Source organism: Acomys minous (assembly GCF_964271855.1).
Source record: "Acomys minous genome assembly, chromosome: 6".
NCBI classification, from domain to species: domain Eukaryota; kingdom Metazoa; phylum Chordata; class Mammalia; order Rodentia; family Muridae; genus Acomys; species Acomys minous.
Window position 1 is genome coordinate 43,006,276 of NC_140487.1, and position 22,640 is coordinate 43,028,915.

The window sequence follows — 22,640 nt, forward strand, 5'->3', positions numbered from 1 at the left end:
TTTTTCTGTGAAGATTCTTTTCAGTTTTTTGAAGTCCCCTTGCCTATGGCTGTATCTTACATTTTTCTTACATTTTGCCTAAGTAGGTTCAAAGCTTCAAGTCTTTTGTTGGGATCTTTAATACATTTTTTTTGTATAAGTTGAACAATAGAGTTTTAGTTCTTCTACATATGGATACCTAGTTTTCCCATCATCACTTGTTAAAGGCTGTGTTTCTTTCCAATGCATGTTTTTGTTCCTTTCTCAAGAATAATATGACTATATTTGTGTGAGCTTATTTCTGGGTCTTCTATTTTATTCCATTGACCTATGTGTTTGGTTTTGTGCATCTATCATGCTAGCTTTGTTTCTATGGCTCTGTGTTATAATTTGAAATCCAGTATTGTCATTTATCTATTGTTGCTAGTTCTAAATAGAATCACTTCAGGGCTGTGAGGCCTTTTGCACTTTCATATTAATTTCAGGGTCTGTTTGTTTGTTTGTGTAAAGAATGTCACCGGAATTTTGAATCAGTACAGGTTTTTGTTTTGTTTGTTTTTGTGATGTGGCCATTTTAACAATATTGGTTTGCCAGCCCAGAAACATGGGAGGTCCTCTGTCTTCTAGTGTCTTTTTCAGTTTCCTTGATTCACAGCTCTCATTGCTTAGCCCTGAGGTGTCTGGCCTGCCTTCACCTATACTGTGGTACTTCACTCTTCATCCCGTTGATAGCCTTCCTTCTTTAGTCCTCTGTTACCACAGTGGTTTTAGGAGATTCTGGAAGGATAGATCAGACCCCACAGGAACTGCCTTTGGTAGATGCATATGTAAACTCCACACTTAACATGAGAGTTTTAAGACAGTGTTTCAGGACCTGGGTTTCTGAAGTTGAGAACTCTACTTCTTTAGAGTGAGTGAACAGTTTGTTGATACTTGTGCACATAACCTTTTGTGAGACATTCACTGGGCCATCTTCTAGCCTTGAAGCCACTATAGTGTCCCTATTAGCTCTGTGACATCAAACACCCTCTTCTCCTCTCTGCACTGCTCCATGTCAAGCAGACCCAAGATGAGCTCTATCACCCAGACTCTTGTGACTGTGACTGTTGGCCCAATTCATTTGGGAGACACAGGTAATACCTATGTGGCTAGATCTCTCTATAACCAGGCCATCTGAATGACCCTCCCTGTCCCCACTTCTCCAAGTCTGCTGGGCCTGTGTGAGAGTCCTCTCTATTGCTGTTCTCCAGATGCCTCAGCTTCATGAGTTTGCCTCCTAAATCACAGTCAAGCTCCACATCCCTCAGCACAGGTGGTCCCTGACCTGGTGCATCTTCATTTGCATTCTGTTTCTGCCCAATTAATTGCAGCATGATGATAAAGGGAAATAAGGAAAACGTTCATCAAATTACCTCATCCCAAATAAGCCAGAGTTTCTACATTTTAAAGAGCTGGCAAGTGCCTGGAGCTCTCATCATCTGAAACAGAGACTGAAGAGACTGGTCATAGGTGTGATGCCTTCTTTGTTCTGGTTCAGACACTCACAGTCTTCAGTGTGGTCCATTTTCATAGTAATGATTGGACATGAGTGGATAATAGATATGCCATAAAACACAGGAAAATTCACATTTTAGTGTAAATTCAGCCATGAAGGCTACTTTTCTGGCTCCATTGCCCATTCCTGGGATATCCACCCACAAGACACCATCCTTGAAAGTAAATTGCATCCTAGGGAATGGCAGATGGAACACAGCACACAGTGATGCTGAAGGGACCACCACGCAGCCATCTTCCAGAAGCTCAGCCCCACCCCCCAGTGATTTGTGAAAACAGCCACCATGGGAAGCCTCTCCTCCCAGGTCCGCAGCAAAAAATTTTTATATCAAATGACCTTGATAAAATGGTTGGGTAAAGACAATACAACCTCTTTTCTAGAATAGTCTTCTGGAGGGAAACTCTACTGGTGTCTTTTGTAGAAAAAGAGATTCCTGCTTCTCCTATGAGCTTTACCCAAATCTTTCCAGACTTGCTGAAATCCAGATGCTCCAAACAGGGTTGAGTGAAGGGGGAACGTGTGCTATTTACTCCAGCTGTGGCTGAGGACTTTCCAAGCACCTCTGCTATGTTCCCATCAGAAGACTCGTCGACCATCAAAGTGTTCAGAGCGGGCTAACTTCGTCAGAGCTGGCAGGACACTAGAAAACACTCTGACAGCAGCACAAGCCTTCACATGAGACCAAACAAAAATGCAGGTTGTGAAAGATGCTCCTGGGCTGGCGGAATTCCCCTCATTAGCAGGAAGCCAGGCTACTCCATCCAGAGCACGCCTCCTGCGGCATGCCTGGACTCTACTCTGCACTCATTGGGCTTGCTTCTGACAACACAGCATCACCTAGTGGGGGACTGCCAGGAGGATTCCGGATACCTGCATCACTGAAGTCCTGGGGTCTTGGCTCTCAGCTAGAAAAGGAGATACTATGTCATCACTCCTCACTTCTTAACATTATAAAGACATGTGACTGTGACGGAAGGATGTCTCACTTCTCAGAGGACAATAAAGGCAGAATGAGTCGAGCCACTTTGTTACAAGTTCTCATGCCATTGGTCAAGCTCCCTGTGCAATTAAAGCTTGAATGGGTCAGGGAGTAAGGAGGGGAACACTTTGGCTTCTGTGCACTCCCCTGCCTCTGCTCCAGGCACCCAACAAACTTGAGTACTACTTCCACCAGAAACTACAGGAAACTCTGTGTGTGTTTCATGCCTGGATGTGCAGGGCCACCTTTTAGGTCTGTGGAAATCTTCCAGTGTGTTCTACTGAGAACACCATTCCTCCCTACTCAGCTTTTCCTTATAAAACTTATCTGGGCTGACATACAAAACTGCTAACAGCTCAGCAATCTAGGCAAAGTGAAAATGAAAGAACATTTGCAATGACCAGAGACATCAACAGTAAAGGCAGTGTTCTGACAGGCACATTGCTAACTGTGACTCCTTTACACATTCAGCTATGAGTACTGTGAGAGAGTGGCCTGAGCTAAAAAAAAACCAACAGCTCTCCCAGGCACAACACTGAAAGGTGCTTGCATGCTGGGAAGGAGAAGAGAGTGAGTATATCCATTGACAATTGGTTGGTACACAGACCCACCTCTCCATGCTGGCCCAGGTGGTGTTCCTTTGCTTCCTGAGAAGTCTCAATGCAGAGAGACCAAGGGACAAAGTTACCTCAGGAGTCTCAGGAAGCTACTGACAGCCATTAGGCCACATAGACACCCCCACGCTGTCATCATTGCAGCAGGGTTACAACATCCAATGGTACCATCTACACTTGGTTGTTTCTCAGGCTACCTTCAAACAAGGTGAAACAGAAGAATTCCAGCAGAGCTGCTCACTGGGCCTCAGTGTCACAGTAACTTGTCTTCCATGAGGCATGGTCACCACACCCTGAACTTTTGTCTGCAGCCCCTAAAATAGAAACCAGAGTACCAAACAGCATCTGGTCTGCGACTCGGGGAACTATTGCATTACCTGTACAAAAGTTCTCACTCTTAAGAGTGCAGGGCCAGTCTAGAAAAGCCTGGTATAGTGAAGACCCAGGCCATATGTATCAGGATCTGTGAGGCCACCCTTCACCCAGGCCTGTGTCTAATCCCCCAAGGGAACACTGTGCATGGCAAAGGCCCTGGTCTGGGAAACAGGCCACATCCCTTTGAGTTCTGCCTCCACCTGCCTAACAGACCACCTTGTCCCCTGTTACATCTGTGGTGCTCCCTGGAAGTACAGGTCCTTCACTGTGACATAACACAAAGTTTGTCAGAGATCCCAGCTTGCAGGATGGATGCTGATGCTTCTTTAATGACACTACCAGAGCTAGGAAAGGAGGAGTGGGAAAAGAATAGATGATGCTCAGAGGTGCAAAGTCTTAGAGGAGTGGGTGCTATAAATTATGTGCTGCATGAAGATCACAGTTAATAATGAAAACAAGTTCTGACAAGGATGCATGGACAGAGGAACACTTATTCACTGCTAGGAGAGTACAAAATGGTGCAGCCACTGTAGAAATTAGTGTGGATGCTCCTCAAAAAGCTAGAAACAGACCCATCTATGATCCAGTATACTACTCTTGGGCACATATCCTACTATAAAGATACTTGTTCATCCATGTTCACTGTTGCTTTCACAACAGCCAGGAAATGAAAACAGCCTAGATGTCCATCAACTGATGAATAAACAATGAAAATGTGATACATCTATACAATGAAGAATTATTAGGTCATTAAGAAAAACAAAATTATGAAATTCACAGGTAAATGGATGGAGCTGAAAATAAACATTCTGAGTGAAGAACTCTACACACAGAAAGACATATGCCCCATGTTTTCTCTTATTGGTAGATATGAGGTGTGAATCTAAAGATATGTTTCCTTTTGAATGCCACAGAGGTCAATTAATTAGTAATGGGCTGTGGAGAAGAATTCAAGGAAGGGAAGATTAAATACAGTGGCATAATGAGTTCAAGGGGAGTATCGGCATTGGAGGAGCTAAACTGGGGATGGGAGGGCAGGGTAGAAGAGGTAATACAGGGAGGGATAAATAACTCTAGACCATTTGTAAAAGTCACATGGAAACTTGTTGCTATCAAAGCTTCCTAAAATATGCATATAGTCATATATAAAAAGAATTAAAATAGAGTTACCCTATTACAGAGTGGCAATGCCCCAATTAGACAGCACAACCTACCAAATAAAAAGCCTAGTACAACATTTAGTTACCTCTTTGGGAGTTGTTGGTCAGGGAAATCCTACAGATGCCCAAACATTGCAGATTATTGCTAATGTACTTGATTACATTACAATAAGCATAGGGATTAAGACCCTATGTTGAAAACACTATATACTTGAGTCATAGAACATGGAGAAACCAAACTAGTACTGATCTAGAAGTGTCATGCCTACTGACTAGCGTTAATAGTTCTGGAAGGTACTAAGCACACAACCAGAGGAGAAAAGTAACTATCAGTCTTATCTAGCTGTGAACCTTGCAAACTATAATACTGGCTGATCCAGCAAGAAACCCCCACAGGTGCAATAGTGACATGAACGTCATGAGAGTAACCAGCCACTTTATGGTTCTGCTTTGATTTAAAGACTACTTCGTAAGATAATATCCATTCCTGGCTCTATTATTGGAACAAGACCTGTGGCTAGACAGGAAATTGGCCGTAGAGGAGCATCAAATACTATCACTCTGCCCAACATAGAATTGTTATCATTATAGCCGCTGATTGATGCACCCTTCAACCCTCATCAGAGAAGCTTCTTTTTGTGATAGACAGTAATTAATGAAGAAAACCACAACTTGTCAGAGTGCAGCAAATAATATACTGAAGAATGTTCAACCCTACAGTGGAATGTCTGTATCATCCTCTCTCCTCCCGAGGCACAGGGATCACTGAGAAAGAAAGGGTAGAAAGATCCAGAGTCTACAAGGAAATGCGCTCCAGACACACCAGGGCAATTGCACAAACTCACAGCATTATGACTGCATGCACAAGACCTATGCAAGGTCAAGCCAGACCAAATCTCAGTTTGGAGAGGGGAGGAGAGCATGCAGTACTGCCACTAGCTGAGGAGCTACCAGGAGATGGAGAATCCATTTTGTGTAAGAGTATAGTCTCTAGTAAATTGACCATGCTCCCATAGAATATATATCCAAGAATATATGGACAGCACAAATTAGAATCCATGTGTGTTTAAAAAAAAAAACTAGACATAAAGTTGGGTGGGTATGGAAGGGAGTAGATCTGGGTTGAGTTGGGGAATAGAGTGAATAAGGTCTCTCAAAGAACTAATAAAAATGAAAAATAGATAGCAAATTTCAAACAATAGATATTTAATGTTCTCCTCACAGAAAAGAGAAGTTGGTGAAGTGATGGATATAGGAGTTAGCTGTCTTAACTCTCTCCATAATCCAAACACTGATCAAATCACAATGCACACAATTCCCATTTGCAATTAAGTGTTAAATTTTTAAGGCTGGAAAGATGGCTCAGCTGTTAAGAGCACCTGCTGCTTTTTCAGTGGTCAAAGGTTCAATCTGTAGCACCCACATGGCAGCTCACAACTGTTTGTAACTAAAATTCTATGGGATCTAAGTCCCTCTTCTGGCTCCAGCAAGTTTCAGGCATGCACATGGCACACACACACACACACACACACACACACACACACACACACACACACTTACTTGCAGGCAAAACATTCATACACATAAAGTAAAAATAAGTCAATTAATTTTTTCAATCTTATTTTACTTTATTATGTTTGGGGTTTGTTTTTTGGTTTTTTGTGGTTTTGTTGTTGTTGTTATTCTTTTCTTTTCTTTTTTTTTTTTTTTTTTCTGTATAGCCCTGGATGTCCTGGAACTCACTTTATAGACCAGGCTGGCTTCAATTCAGCCTGTTTTTGCCTCCTCAGAGCTGAAACTAAAGGCATGTGCAACACTTCCCAGCTAAGATTTAATTTTTAAAACTAAATTATTCGAAGTCTATAAATACACTTTTAATACAGTTATTCCAACTGATTAGTAAAGAACAAACTGAGCAAGCTCCCAAAGTAAGTGGAAAGGGGAGGAAAGTGAACAAGGTGTCCAGGATAAGAGGAGAAATAAAATTATGATTTTTAGCTTATTACCATTCATATGTTTCAGTGCTTTGAAAGGAGAGCCTGAGTGGGTGAATGGCACCAGACACAGGAAAACACAACTCAAAAATCCCAATGGCAAAGATGGGATGCACAATGGTGGTAGCCACACCCAGTGCAGAAAAGCATCACAACTCAAAGTGAACAGTGACCACTGAAGCCCATGATGCTGCCCGGCATCAGGGAGAGCATGCTGACCTGCTCTATTACTCATCCAGAACACGGTCTCAGGGGCCACGCTTAGATTTATGATACCTATTATTGAGTTGTAGATCAGCCTAGATATTGCATGTCAGTATAAACACCTTTTCACACTCTTCCCCATATAACTTGTCATTTTTAATATCCCACATTGATGTTCAACATCTCCTTACCATCACAGTGTAAATACAGCATGGACCATATTTCCAATGTGACTAAAAAGAGTGATTGAAGAGCTGATGGAGGGGCGGATCTTTGATTTATTTCATCTGAGGTTCCCCAGGAATATGCTGTGATTTATGTCCCCACACAGCTGTCTGATTAGTTCACCCTGGGCTAAAAAGGCAAACCATTAAAGGCATTACAATTTCGACAAGGATGCTACCACCAGTCAGCACAACAGTGACATCTGTGCCTTGGAACACAGGCCTTAGCAAAGAGCTGTGCTTCTTAGTTAACATCAGGATGATGGATCAGACATGGCCAACCAGAACAACTGAAATTGTTTTAAAACACTCAAGTGGGAGCTGCAGAGATCACTCAGTCGGAAAAGCACTTGCCTCGAAAGCATGGAGACCTGAGTTCCAGCCCCAGACCCTATGAATGGCCTGCACTTCTGATCCCAGAAACGGAGGATCCCTGAAGGCGCTGGGACCAGCTAGTTTTGCCTATTGTATGGAGTTCAAAGCCAAGAAGAGACCCTGCCTCAACAGACATATAAATGGAAGGTTCTCGAAGGACAACACCCAAAGCCATCTTCTGACCTCTACATGCACATGTGCACACACATGTACATCCACACAAACAGAATAAATAAATTAGTTAATTAATTAACTAATTAATTAAAATACTGAAATGTCTCCACTGATGAACCAATCCTAGCCATATTTAGGGTGGTGAACAATTCTAATGGGATGTCAGTTTTTGTTTTATTCTAGATTTAGCATACGTGCACTATAAAGTTCAAGGGCAAGGAGCTACTAAGCCACAGGAGTGATTTCCCAGAAAGTTGCTGAGAAATCTGGAACTAGAGGTTAGCACCTGCTTGGAGAGAGGATTTTAGAAGAGTCATATGTATAGCCTTGCCTAAATCACAGCTCACCAGCCTACCTAGGTGGTGCACAGCCTTCTAGGAAGTGATACACAAGACTGACATTTATTCATACAAGATGCCTTGCATTTGCGGGGGAATATCATACCTATGAGAAGACAGGACCATCAAACTAAAAACCAAGAATAGACAAACTAGAAGAAAGAGACCCATCTTTGATGTACCTATTGAAATGATCAGATAAGGAATTTTAAGGATTATAAATATGGTCCAGGAATTGATGGGGGAAAGTGAGAACTGGGCAGTCTCACCAGATCATTCTTAGGAAGAGCCAAGTGCACACTCTAAAACTGGAAAACACAATGATTAAAATTAAGAAGTTAACAGATTGGTTTTACAGTCTGTGACTCAGCAGAAGGAAGGCTGTGAGCTGGAACCAGGAAATGAAAGAGGCAAGGAAAAGCGTAAAAGAGCCCTAAGGCATGGGAAAGGCCTTCCTATACCTGCCATTTGCACAGGGAGATCACTGTGTGAGAAGTAGATTAAAACTCAGCTGTGCGTTGTGGAATTGTCTCTCTAGTGCAGGCTCTTCAGGAGTCTGGGTCAGATGCATGCTATGCCCAGGAATTTAAGACCAGCATAGTAAAACCCCACCTCAAAAATAAATAAATTTTACAAAACAAACAGCATAATTCAGCCATGAACTTATGAACTTCTGCAAACCTGAAGTAGGATAAATAGGAAGCAAAGAGCACCAGAGACCTGCTTGTAGTGAAAAATGTTAAAGCACAATAAAAAGGGCTGCAGAGACAAGTAAGTCACAGCCTGGGAGTTGTGCAATCCATAAAACCAACAAAAGATTAAAACCCACATGGTATTTTAAATCAAAGATCAAAGATGATGAGCAAACGACTTACTTATGCAAGTCCAGGAGGCCTTGAGTGACTTCAGGGAAGACTCCACGTAGTTGCTCCCATTCCTTGCATGGCCGTGTACCCTACAGACAGGCCTTCCTGGAGCTGTTCCACCCTGGTATCTACAAAAGAACACCAGGGCTCATGAAAGTTCTTCTTCCTTCTGAGACTGCCTCAATCCCAAGCAGAGCTCCAGGATCTGGCACCCAACAGTCTGTAACTGAGTCCCTGTGACTGTGGATAAGAGCTTCACCAAACACCTCTTCATAGTGTACAAAGTCACTGTCTCTAAAGATCACAACTCTGTTTCTTCACACTCGTCCCAAATACTTGGTCAATGTACATAACCCAGAGTTTGTTTTCTTACAGATCTCATTTGCAGGCTCAAATTTTTCATTACTAACCCCTGCCCAACTACTATGGAAATAAGTAAGCAAGACTTTTTCTGTACTCCCAGTTCACAATCTAGAGATATCCCACACGTAGGCAGCAGAGGCATAATGCCAGTCCAAAGTCCCACCTGATGCAGGCCAGAGACTGTCGCTGTCTATATTTCTTAACCTGTAGAAGACACTGAGTATCCAGGGAAGGTTCTTCTTCATTCACTAGTTGGTCAGGCAGGAAAGCTTACCCAGTTACGTGTGTGTTCAAAATGCAGATGTAACTTTCCCACCTCTCAAAAAGATAAAACAAAAACTAAACGGAAGTGAAGAGAGGCCTGCTCAGTCCTAACCTCTATGCTCGGCATTTCCTTCACCCTGCAGTCACCCAAACCTGAGGGGTTAGGCTTTCCAATGAGAGGTTGGGATGTTCCTCTTCTCTCTTCCAATGCCATCCATGGTTCTTATCCTCTATCTCCATGGGAAATTCACAGAAGGAATTTAGTCCTGATGGCTTTTAACTACTTCAGCAACAGTCCATGCAGCTACCACGTCCTCCTGTTCCAAGTCCAGGAAGAAATCTAAGCTATTAACCTCCAAAGGCGGCACTAAATATCCCCTGCATACACTCCCCCAAATTCCACAATTCAAGGGAAGAACTATTTAACACCCCAGTATCTCATGTAGGCAATATAGGGTAAAAACTGAAACATCAATTTATAAAGGAAAATGGGTTCACGCTGTAGTGATCACATGACAAGCCACTAGCAATGTCTGCAGGTGTATGCACAAACTCTTAAACTCTAACGACACTCACTCTTCCACTCTCTGAAACAACAAAACTATTATGCAATATATGCACCCAGGGTCATAAAGAAAAACCTAAAAAAGAGAATAGATATTTTCCTGGAAATATTTAATGTTATAAAATGTTGGCTCTCACTAAATTAATAACATAATTTCCATCCAAATATTAACATTATTTTAGAAATTTCAAAGTCAAAAGTTTTTACAGTTCACCTGCAGTCTTATATGCACACACACAAAAGAGCAAGTGCAACCAGACTAGTGCAACCAGAAAACAAATATATGAAGAGTACTGACAACAGTCCAGATGGGAGGATAAATAATCCTATGTACCAGTGCTAAATATATGGTCCAAAACAAGATGCTGACATATAGGAATTCCCTCTACAACAAAGGAGGCATCTAAAATCATCATAGTGTAAATCCTTGTACTAAGTAGTGCCTAAGGGCCAGGGACACTGCTAAGGGGGTGGGGGTTGCCTAATATTCCCAGTGTAGCTAAAGAAGAGAGAGAAATATGGGAGGGGAGTGGGAGAGTGGAAGGGAGGAGAAAGAGAGAGCAGGAAACAGAAGCAGGAAGTGAGGTGAGAGAACAATACTGAGAGGGAACAATACTTTGGACAACTATATTGGCATTTGGAAAAAATTATGCCTGCTCCTTACCTCATATCTTACCTTAAAATAAATTAGAAGTTGATTAAAGTTGAAGGGGAAGAGATAAGACTAAAAAGATAATAGAAATAATTATGTGGTTATTGGTGCAATCCGTAAGTGGAAAGGACTCTCTAAGATTGACATCAAAGCAGAAACCATAAATACTGGCTAATATGAACATGTAAAGTACCTGTGTGTCAAAAATAAAATACTGCTTATTGGTTCAAATGCAGTTGTGTTACCACAGTGTTAAAGGTGAGAAAGGTTCTGTTGGGTGACAGAACATAAAGTCCTCATCAATCACAGCAAGAAGGCGAAGGGCACTGTGCTGACTGGTTATGCCCAGACACCACAGTCACCAGCACAGCAGGCGGATAATTATGTCAGAGATGAGAAGAGGGCACTCTAACTCCTTCTCCCTATAGAAAAGCATGTATTATTACTTTCTCAACAAATATAGCAACATGCAAAAAACTATATAGCCACTTATATCTATTTCCATCTCAAAAAGCTGGGAGTATTAGTATTAGTTGTTGGTGCCTCCCTCAGAAACTGAAAACATGTATACTTCTACAAGGTGCAGCTCAGTACCGCTGACACTGTTAAAAACAAGACAGAACCAAACAATGCATTCAGAGGTTCTCTCGGGGCTGCTTATTATTTATTCATTATATAATATATACACTTAAGGAAAAACAGTGTGTGGGTAAATTCATATAGTAATAGGACAATCAACCAAAGCTATGTGTCTCAGCGTATCTGCAGTGCATGGCACTCTCATGTGTAACACTAAGAGAAAATTCCGGAGCAATTTTGAGGCAAAGGAGAAACAGTAGAAAAGATAAAAGCTTAAATTACATGCAAAATGTGCACCTATCTGCATTTAATAGTATATGTTTGACCTCCTTGTCACCACACAGTGGCTCATGTTTAGATGAACATCACTTTATCCTGTATGTTACTGGAATGTCTTACAATAAAGATGTCCTCTTGTGTTATTATAATATAGACACAAAATGAGGTGTTTGGGCTGCCAATAGATGTGAATCAAAGTGAACTCAAAGTAAATAGAAGAAACTGAATAATAAAGAGAAAATATGAAATCAAACTGAAACTAGAAAAGAACAGTTTGTGGAATTTATTCATGTTAGGTAGAAACAGAGAAGATGAAATGGACAAAAGAGGAGACTTCATGATAGATACTTCAGATCGAACAGGATAATAGGGGAATGCTACTAAACCCCTTACCACTTAAGCACAAATGAGTTGTGTGAATGAAGCAGATAATCAAACTAAGAAACACTAGAAAGATATAGAAAAAGCAAAACTAAGCCAAGAAATAGACTTTGACCTCTCACAAAGCCCATCTGCAGAGTCCTCAGCCCAGATATCTTCACTGGTAAACTTTACCAAGTCTTGAGGAAAGCAAAGAGACCAAAGTAGATGTGTCAATTCAAGAAAAAACTATAGACAATCACCCTAGAGGATATGAATACAAAAAAGTTTAAACATTAGCAAAAGTAATCTGCAACACACAAAGTGATATAAAACAGATAATAGTTATTGGTATGAAGTGCATAATTTCCCAACACTGATAATATTTTTTGCAAAACTCTTAGCAAACCAGAGATAAAGGGATTCTTCCTCAGGCTGATAGAGGTGTCAGGATAAAGCCTATTGCATGACATTTAACAATAAAACACTGATGACTCCTTAGGCCTGGCAATCTGACAAGAAAATCACTTCTACTTCCCCTAACCAGCATCCCACTAGAGAAAGACAGTAAAAAGCAAGCAGAATCAAAGTGTGGTTATCTATATTTGAAGATGCTATTACTGTATACTAAGCAATGAGGAAAACTAGTCAAACCAGCAAGTTCAGCAAAGAATTCAAGATCAGAATACAAAAATTGGGCCAATGAGAGATCTCATTTGAATTAAAAAAAATGATTTCCCTACAAGCCAGACAACCTAAGTTTGATCCTCAGAACCCACACTGGAAAGATAGAACTGACTCCAGAAAGCCATCCTCTAATGACTATGTGTACTGTGACATACACACACCCATGTACCCACACTCACGCATATACATCATACACTACAATAATAACAGCAACTATTATTATTATTTTAAATTTAAAAATCAATTGCATCTATACCTAAAACAAACAGGTGAAACTATAAAATATTATTCATAAAAGCACCCAAAATTCTAATATACTTAGAGACTAAGTATTGTAATATCAATGCTCTAAAAGTTCTAAGGCAAGACTAAGAAGAAATAACAGAGTAAAATAAACAGAATGCTCTCCTGTGTCCATGGGTTAGAAGGTTGATTCTAGGATGGCAATTAAACACAAATTGATATATAGATACAATGTAATCCCAAACAAAATCTCAATTTTTTAACCATAAAGTTAATTTTAAAACAAAGGATCTATTTTGTAACAAAATAATTATATCACCTTATTTCAAGATTTAGTATAATGCTATTATAAAGGGAACATTCTGTTAATGATATAACAAACGATCAATAAAACATGAGAGGCTAGAGAGAGGCTCCTGGATGTCTTAGTTTGGGTTTCTATTGCTGTGAAGAGACACCATTTCCACTGCAGCTCTTATAAAAGAAAACATTTAATTAGGGCTGGGTTACAGTTTCTAAGGTTTAGTCCATTATTGTCAGAGTGAGAAACATGGTGGCATGTAGACAGACATGGTGCTAGAGATGGAGCTGAGAGTTCTGCATCCAGATCAGCAGGCAGCAGGAATAGACACTGAGCCACCAGGCCTAGCTTGAGCCTACCCCTTAGCAATGCACTTCCTCTAACAAGGTCCATACATCCTAATAGTGCCTCTCCCGATGAGCCTATAGGAGCCACTTTCATTCAAATCATCAAAATGGGTAAAGTATCTGTTGTGCAAACATGAAGACCTAAGTTCAGATTCCTCACACCTACATAAAGGTCAAATGCAACAGCACATATCTGTAACCCCAGTAGTGAGCGACCTAAATGGGTGGGTCCTCAGAGCTCACCGGCCAGTCTAGCCAAAATGAAGAGCACCAGTTAAGTGGGAGAGTGTCTCAAAGGGGGAAAAAAAGATGGAGAGAAGCAGAAAAAGGACACCTGAGATTGACCTCTTATCACTGTTTTGTTTCTAGTGAGAGACAGGAAGGGGGTGGATCCAGATTAACTGGGAGGAGCTGGGGATGAACTGGGAGGAGTAGAGAGGGGAAACTGTATTCAGATTATATTGAATGAGAAAAGATCTGTGTTTAATAAAAGGGGGAGGGAGGAAGGAAGACCAAAAATGACAACTGGTAGAGTAAACAATTATGCCCTTTAACCTATGTGCAATATAATTATGTCTGTTTAAACTTTTTTCAAAAGAATAACTTCATATGATGATGGTTATTTTTAATTACTATCTGGGAATAATGTAGAATCATGGTGGGGAGAGTATCAGAATAGGACTGTCTATATCACGGTGATCTGTGGGCATGCCTGTGGGGGATTATTTTTATTCCGTTAAAGAAATCGAAGTGAAAACTCACTCGCTGTGGATCGAGCATTTCCTAGGTAGGGATGCTGAACTGCGCAACGGTGGAGAAGGCAGCTGATGCACTCATTGATCTCTGTCCTTAATTATGGAAGGATGTGACCTGGAGTTGTGAGCTCAAGTAGATCTTTCTTTCCTAAAGCTTTTGTTAGGATGTTTTATCACAGCAAGCGACCAGAAAAGAAACCAAGAGACATGTTATTATTTTCCAATTTATAATCAATTTAATATGCAACAGTAGCAGTAGTTCAAGTTAATATTTTATTTGCTGTATAATTTTAACTATATTAGGTTTTTTTTCCCCTCACAGTCAACTAGTTTACTATTTACTGTCAACAATGTTGCTAATTACTAGCTCAGAGCTATAGTGATACTACAATTTAACAAAATGTTCATACTTAAGCATTCTGAGTTTAATACTGAACATTCTAGTTGCCACAGAACTGCAAATAAATAATTTAAAATTAAAAAAAATAAGAATAGACAGTTTACAAAAGAATAAATACAAGAATTCCCATGCATATGAAATGATGCCCAAAATTAAGAACAAAGACTACAGCAAGAATGTTACCAGGCCCCTATAATCCCAGAATTTGGAGAGGCTGAGGCAGGAGGATGCAAGTTCTAGGACAACAATAAACAATAAAGAATCAAATAAATCAAAGAATAAACAAATCAAAACTAAGTAAAGTTCTGGTATAACAGACTGGCAATGACCTAAATGGTAACTGGTAATTTATAAAATTTTAAAAACCGGCATTCTTACATGTTGTCAGTAGGAGTATAGATTGCTAGAAGTTGCTGGATAGAAATTTAACCATAGAGGTCAATTTTTAATCTGCAGAATCTTTTACCAAGCTTCCCAGAGCCAGCCCAGAGGGAAGGCCATTGTGAACACTGAAGAGTGTCTATTGTAAGGTTGTTCACATGAGTAACTACAGCAACTAGAAATGAATTCACTGTTAGTGTTATTTTTAAATATATCTTATTACTTTATTCATATTACATCTCAATGGTTATCCCATCCCTTGTATCCTCCCATTCCTCCCTCCCTCACATTTTCCCCTTACTCCCTTCCCCTATGACTGTGACTGAGGGGGGACCTCTTCTCCCTGTATATGCTCATAGAGTATCAAGTCTCTTCTTGGTAGCCTGTTGTCCTTGCTCTGAGTGCCACCTGGCCTCCCCATCCAGGGGACATGGTCAAATAGTGTTATTTTCTTTAACTGGTGCTAAAATGACTGAGTTAAGTCAGAATGCACCTTTATATTCACAATAGGATACCGAGGAATGAAAATACTGACAACTTAACTCTGTTAACTGAGTTAGAAACTTGTCTCAATACACAATTCATAAGAGCTAGACCATACAGATTTAAAGCTGTACATATGTATAAATCAGCACATATGACATTAAAAAATCTGATTTTCTCACAGTGGGTTTCACTCTGTAGGTCAGCCCAGAACTCACTATGTACCCCAGGTTGGTTTTGAACTCATGCTTCCCCTGCCTCAGTCTCCTAAGTACTAGAATTACAAGTATAAACTGCCTTGTATGTTTCCAAGGCAAACAAAACTCTATGGACTTTTTTCAAAACAATAATAATAACTATTAAAGGACAGTAAGGTAGGTGTGTGTGTGTGTGTGTGTGTGTGTGTGTGTGTGTGTGTGTGTGTGTGTCTGTGTGTCTGTCTGTGTGTCTGTCTGTCTGTCTGTCTGCATGTTGCTTGTTTGAATGGGTTTGGTGTTGGGTTTTTTCTTTTTTTGAGATAGGTCATTACATAGCCCAAGCTGGCTACAAATTCACTAAGTAGCCCAAGCTGGCCTTGAATTCTTTTTTTGGGGGGCAGGGGGAAGGTGGGGGGAAGGCGGGGGGAATCACGTCATTTATTCCAAGAAGTTGGGTTCTAGAGATATGTTACTTGTCCTTACCTGAAACTTTTTCAGCTTATTTTTTAATTGATAATATTCATATTACATCTCAATTGTTATCCCATCCCTTGTATCCTCCCATTCCTGCCTCCCTCCCACTTTCACCCTATTCCCCTTCCCTATGACTGTGACTGAAGGGGACCTCCTCCCCCTGTATACGATCCTAGGGTATCAAGTCTCTTCTTGGTAGCCGGCTATCCTTCCTCTGAGTGCAACTAGGCCTCCCCATCAAGGGGACATCATCAGATATGGGGCACCAGAGTTCGTGTGAAAGTCAGTCCCCACTTTCCACTTAACTGTGGAGAATGTCCTGTCCATTGATTGGATCTGGGTAGGGCTTTGATGCTTACAGCACGTATTGTCCTTGGTTGGTGCCATAGCTTGAGCAGAACCCCTGGGCCCAGATCTGCCCATCATAGTGTTCTTCTTGTAGGTTTCTAGGACCCTCTGGATCCTTCTATGGCCTTGAATTCTTAAAAGTACTTCTGCCTTTGCCTCCTTAGTGCTCATATCATAGCTGTGCACCCAGACTCATTTTTATTTTTACTTTAAAGCTATTCCAACTAACTAAATTTTTCATTTGTGTGTATATGTGCCTGCTTCAGAGAAAGGGCGCACATTAATGTGTAAGTGCAGGCAGAGGCCAAAGTACAACCTCAGATAATATTATTCCTCCAGTGCTACCCACCTTGAATTTTAAGACAAGATCTTTTTAAAAACCTACTTTATATGGGTTCCTTATTGCCTCTACCTGCCTTCTAACTCATTGGCCCGTTAGGAAAGAAAGAAGGTTAGTAGGGACAGGGAATTTAGACTTTCTTTTTTTTTTTTTTTTTTTTTTTTTTTTTTTTTTTTTTTTTTTTTTTTTGGTTTTTCGAGACAGGGTCTCTCTGTGTAGCCTTGGCCATCCTGGACTCACTTTGTAGACCAGGCTGGGCTCGAACACACAATGATCCGCCCACCTCTGCCTCCCGAGTGCTGGGATTAAAGGCGTGTGCCACTACGCCCGGCTCCTTTAGACTTTTTTAGATTCAATTCCTCGGAACAATTCCACTCTTTCTTTCAAGATTCCAGCTGTCGAGATAACCAGCAACAGGAATCAGTAGCAGAAGGAGCAACAGCAGGGACTGGCAGCAGCCTCTTCGAAGATTTCTCCAGAGCATTTCAAAGCCAAGTGAAGTGATGGAAGTGATGCAAAGCCAAGTGACACAAAGTGATGTCTTTCTGGTCTGCTGGAGGCGGGGGGGGGGGGGGGGGGGCTCCTATTTATATCCTCTCAGAGTCCTCACCAGGATGTTTTCCAATTGGCAAAGACCACATACCCACATGAGGCAATTCCTAGCTGACAAAGACGAGACAGTTTTACATCCCACACTGGGGATCAAAACAAAAACATATTCACATCCACCACTCAGCCTTATGTCTTTATCACATCCCTCCCCCTCAAGGCTTACAGACTGTCTAGATAAATTTGTCAACTTGACACACCTGAAGTGGTCTGAGGGGAGAAAACTTTAATTAAGAAAATGTCACATAAGATCTAGCTGTAAGCAAGCCTGTAGTGCATTTTCTTAATAAGTGATTAATGGGAAGGGCCCAGCCCATTGTGGGTAGAGCTGTCCCAGGACCAGTACCAAGGCTGGGTTCTATAAGAAAGCAGGCTAAGCAAGCCATGAGGAGCAAGCCAGTAAACAGCACTCCTCAATGGCCTCTGAATCAATTCCCACCTCCAGATTCTGGCCCTGTTTTGAGTTCCTGTCCTGAATTCCTTAAAAAATGAACCACAACATGAAAATGTAAGTAAAATAAACCCTTTCCTTCCCAAGTCGCTTTAGTCATGGTGTTTCATCACAGCAACAGTAACCCACAGGGATTTATATGGAAGAGAAGGCAGCAAGACTGTAAAAGTCAGAGATGATAGGTGACTCCAAGGAAACCACAGGGCTGATGCAAATATGAATTCAAGAGATTGTGGCAGTTTGCACAAAACATGCACAGGTTCAATCCAGACAAAATCTCAAAACAGAGAAGAGGAAGTGGGCACAAAGCTCCACCTCTAGCCAAGAAGCTATTTGCAATTAATAGATTCTGGGAAGGGACCACTGGGACTATCAACCACACTCCAGAGTAGGCCTCTTGCTCAGGAATAATTAACCAATACAAACTGGACTCCAGGTTTGTTTGTTTGTTGTTGTTGTTGTTGTTGTTTTAAGAAAGAGAAAAAAACATGAATGGGTTGGGTGCTCTGAGAGAAATTGCGAGAGGAAAAATATATTAGATGAAAAAAATTTAAAGAAAAATAGATGGGGTATCTCACTAGCCTGGAGTTCCCCCAAGTAGGCAACCCTACTCCAGGAACCTAGTTCTGATGCCCCAGCACAGGGATTACAAGTAAATGCCATCACATCCAGCTTTCTTGATGTGGATTCTAGGCGCCAAACTCAGGTCTTCATGTTTGCAATACCAGCATTTTATCCACCAAACCATCTCCCCGGTCCCCTATATTAAATTTCAATGTAAATTTTGGGTTATAGATTTAAGGACACGAATCCTTGTGTGGTGGTTTGAATAGTAATGGCCCACCTAGATAGACTCATGTATTTGAATGTCTTGTCATAGGAGGGGTGACCTTGATGAGGTAGGTATGGCTTTGTTGAAGAAATTGTGTCGCTGTGGAAATGGGCTTTGAAGTCTCCTATGCTCAAGTCTGTCCAGTTGGCTCACAGACTCCCTCTGCTGCCTGAGAATCAAGATGGAGAACACTCAGCACCATGTCTGCCTACATGCCACCATGTTTCCTGCCATGACAATAATGAACTAAGCCTCTGAAACAGTAAGCCAGCCCCAATTAAATGTTGTCCTTTATGAGAGATGTCATGTGTCTCTTCATGGTAATAGGAACCCTAAGTAAGACACCTTGCCTTTCCCCACTTCAGCCTCTCACGGAAGTCAGAACTGTGAAATAAGTGGCACTGAGCAGAAATCCCCTCTGCCTTGCTGTACTTCTATTTGCCACAGCAATGAGAACACTTGGTGAATCAGACCCCAGAGTGCTGGCATCATCCACACTCTTATCTCATCTCCTGGCCTGTTGCCTGATGGATACATTGTGACATCATAGTGTGTGAGGATGCATGCTTAAGTAGGAAGAATCCGTTGAAGGATGCTAAAGTCAATACAAAGAAAGAAGGAGAAAGTGTTTGAATATAGAAGAAAAATGTCTTGGTTAGATGTCATTCATTCTTATAAAAGCATTCTACAATTCCTTAGTATATAGAATAGCAACTTTTCTGTTGATAATCATCTTAGTTTGCATTCTATTGCTGTGATAAACACATGACCACAACCAACTTAGTGGAGGAAAGGAATTGGCTTACACTGTCATATCACCGTCCATCACTGAAGGAAGTCAGGGCAAAAACTCAAGCAAGGCAGAAGCCTCAAGGCAAGAATTGAAGCAGAGAACATAGGGAATCAGCTTGTTCCTCTTGGCTTACTTATCTTTTTCTTTTTTCTGTTTAGCCAAATTTTATTAAATACTGCCCAGGATGATGGACACTGATATGTCAACATGCAGATTTCCAGCATATGGCCCTCAGCTTGCTCAGGAACATGTGCCCACGGTGGTACCACCCACAGTGGAGTGGGCCCTCCCACAGACTTATAAATTTTTTCAACTGAGGAGCCCTCTTCCCAGATGACTCTAGCTTGTGTCAAGTTGACAAAAACAAACGAGCACAAAATTAAAGTTCCAAAGATCTTAGAGGGGAAAAAGTCAGCACAGCTAATGCTGTGTTCTGAAATTTAGCACTGTTAAACCTGAATCTTTGAATGAGATAAAGCAGTTGTCAAACAGACTTCCATGTCTGGTTGGGTTTCAGGGAATAAAAGAGCCAGTGAACACTCAGTTCTTGTGTCTGGCGTCTGGAACACGGAGCAGGTGAATAGTCAGCATGTACACCTTCTAACGGAGGGGTAAGAGTGTGCATCCATAGGAAGGCAGAGACACAGCTGGCAGCTGGGACTACTCCAATGTAGGAATCACATGTCTATGGTCCAATTGGACCTCAATACTCTTCCCAATTAGGAGCTGCTGGTGGATGTAAATGAAGACCCAGCAGCAGGCACGATGGGCCTCTACCTCATATCTGTTAATTCCTAAGAAGGGTGACAGGCAGTCGAGACAACCCCTACCCTTTCCATCCTGTCTCTCATACCAAATGACAGCCTTCTCAAGCAGGTAACACAGCTGAAGTTGTCTCCAAAAGCAAAGGCCTCCCAAGCTTACTGTGTTTACTATTTCACAGAGCATTGGATTATCTAAAGATGGCGCTCATTTGGTCTAATATAATTACCCATATGCTTGTTTACTCTGCCATCATGCTAGAACACAGCTAAAGAGCCTCCCCAGATACCAGTACCATATTCTTGATCTCCCCAGACTCTGGGGAGCAAAATAAATGTCTACTGTTTACAAACAATCCAATCTGTGTCATTCTGCCATAGTATCAGAAAACAGACTAAGATAGAAACACTGGTGAATCATGTGGAGATCTACATACAAGCTCAGTTAATTTTGAAACCAATGAAGAAAGCAAGATTGATATAAAAATTTGACCCTAATAATGCAGCACTGCTCCAAGGAATAAAAGCATCCCTAACACAACTTGGGGTCACAGTAAACTGCCAGGATTCTCATCCCATGGGGAAGATCAGTCTTCCCAGAGGTGCCTTGGAGTCTTGCTCACCATCCCGTTTGCTATGATTCATGCTCTTTATAACCCTGCCATAGTCCCAGACTTTTACTACTGTTATGTTATAAACTAATTAAACAGCATTCTAGCTTAATGCATTGTCTTACAAGTTTATCTAGATAAATATGTCCATGAAATGTATAAGCCTTTACAATTAGACTCTGACTCCTCTGACATCACACACACAGCCTCCTAAGAGTAGTCAACTCAGCTTCCTTGTAATCTCATATTTTGCCAATTGTCTATGAACATTTTAATGTTCCAGTTAAAAGTAGCATTAAAGGTCTTTGTATTTCTGGCCCAGCCCAGCTCTTCAGGCCCAGGCATCATCTTTATTGCTCTCCACTTGTCCACAATTCTCAACTAGCATGTTGCTCACCTGCCCTATGACGAATGCACATGAAGGCACACACAGAAACACTTGTAAAGGTGTGCCCCTGCGTTAAGGCTTTACAGTGTCTCTGACCCTCAACCCCCTATGCTTCAAGGTCTGAGTAATGCTTTTCTCTGTGGTTCCCAGCCCTGCTCCCCAGACAACTGATTCTCCTCTTGGGTCCCACTGCTTGTCTCTGCTCTACAGTTACTTTATTTAACACTTGGCTTGTCTGCTTTCCTGGACTGTGAGACCAGAAGCAATACATTCTATAACTTGACTTTTAGACCCTGGAACTACAACCTGTTGTGTATGTGCCTTGTAGACTTTACAAAGTATTAGGATGAGATTTATCTAAGAATCAGTCTCCCATGGAGCAGCAGTATAAAGGGAGGTGTGAACAAGGAGGGAGCCTATCAACTAGCCATAGAAATTATTAAAAGGAAATAAATTGTCAAGTTGAGCCTCAAGGAGACGGAATCTCAGGGAAGTCATTTAGGATAGTTGTTGGAAGCATCCATTCATTTGTTAAACAACTCCAGAAACTGCCTGTGAAAACTGACAATGTGTCTAAAGTGAGGAAAGACAGTATACCCAATGTATAATATAGGTTCAAAACTCAAAACAAAACAAAACAAAAGACCTACTGTACTCTACAGGGAGGACACGGACTGGAGGAACCCATGGGCTACTGTGGCTTTTGGACTGTGAGAATCTCATTTTATAGCCCCATCTTTCTAAGTGATATCTTGAACTAGGGAATAATCTAGATAATAAATCCACTTCAATTACTGTCCATTAGAAGAGGAAAACACTAAACTCAAGCAGAGCTCATGGGAATTACAATCAGTGTTTCAGGTAAGGACTAGCTTAATGCTTCCACCGGCAAGGGGGCCCTGCATTCCTCCTTACCTGCAATCTCCTATGGAAAGAACACTTCACAGTCAAATGACAGGTTGCTCACAATGCTTGCAAAGGGAGAAGCTAGAATCTTACAATGTTGCATCACAAATTTGGACTCCCCAGCTTTTCTGATCAGTTTTTCCTCAGTCTTTCCTTTTATTTAACTTCTCTCACCTGTTGTACTGCTCATACAAGCTTCTTGCATTCCCAAATAGAAAGCAGACAACAGCTAATTTTGGGAAGGAGAGAGAGAGAGAGAGAGAGAGAGAGAGAGAGAGAGAGAGAGAGAGAGAGAGAGAGAGAGAGAGAGAGGAGAGAGAGAGAGAGAGTATGCACGCTCTAAGACTGTGGGCTAACCTTGGCTGTCATTCCTCAGAAGCCATCCACCTTAAAGGTTGTTATTTTGTTTTGTTTTGGGATGATCTCTCACTGGG

The 22,640-nt window shown here is 41.3% G+C and overlaps 1 protein-coding gene across 1 annotated transcript in view; it reads right to left on the bottom strand.

Annotated features, from left to right (window-relative positions):
• The window catches only part of LOC311599628 (uncharacterized protein), a gene marked incomplete at its 5' end in the record, with an annotated part of 111,987 nt that overhangs the window by 47,330 nt on the left and 42,017 nt on the right, over positions 1–22,640 (bottom strand). Inside the window, 2 exons of the mRNA XM_084785655.1 lie at positions 3,325–3,441; positions 8,847–8,965. Coding sequence (XP_084641781.1) covers positions 3,365–3,441; positions 8,847–8,965 — 196 coding nt within the window. The 3' untranslated portion in view covers positions 3,325–3,364. The remainder of the gene's footprint in view (positions 1–3,324; positions 3,442–8,846; positions 8,966–22,640) is intronic.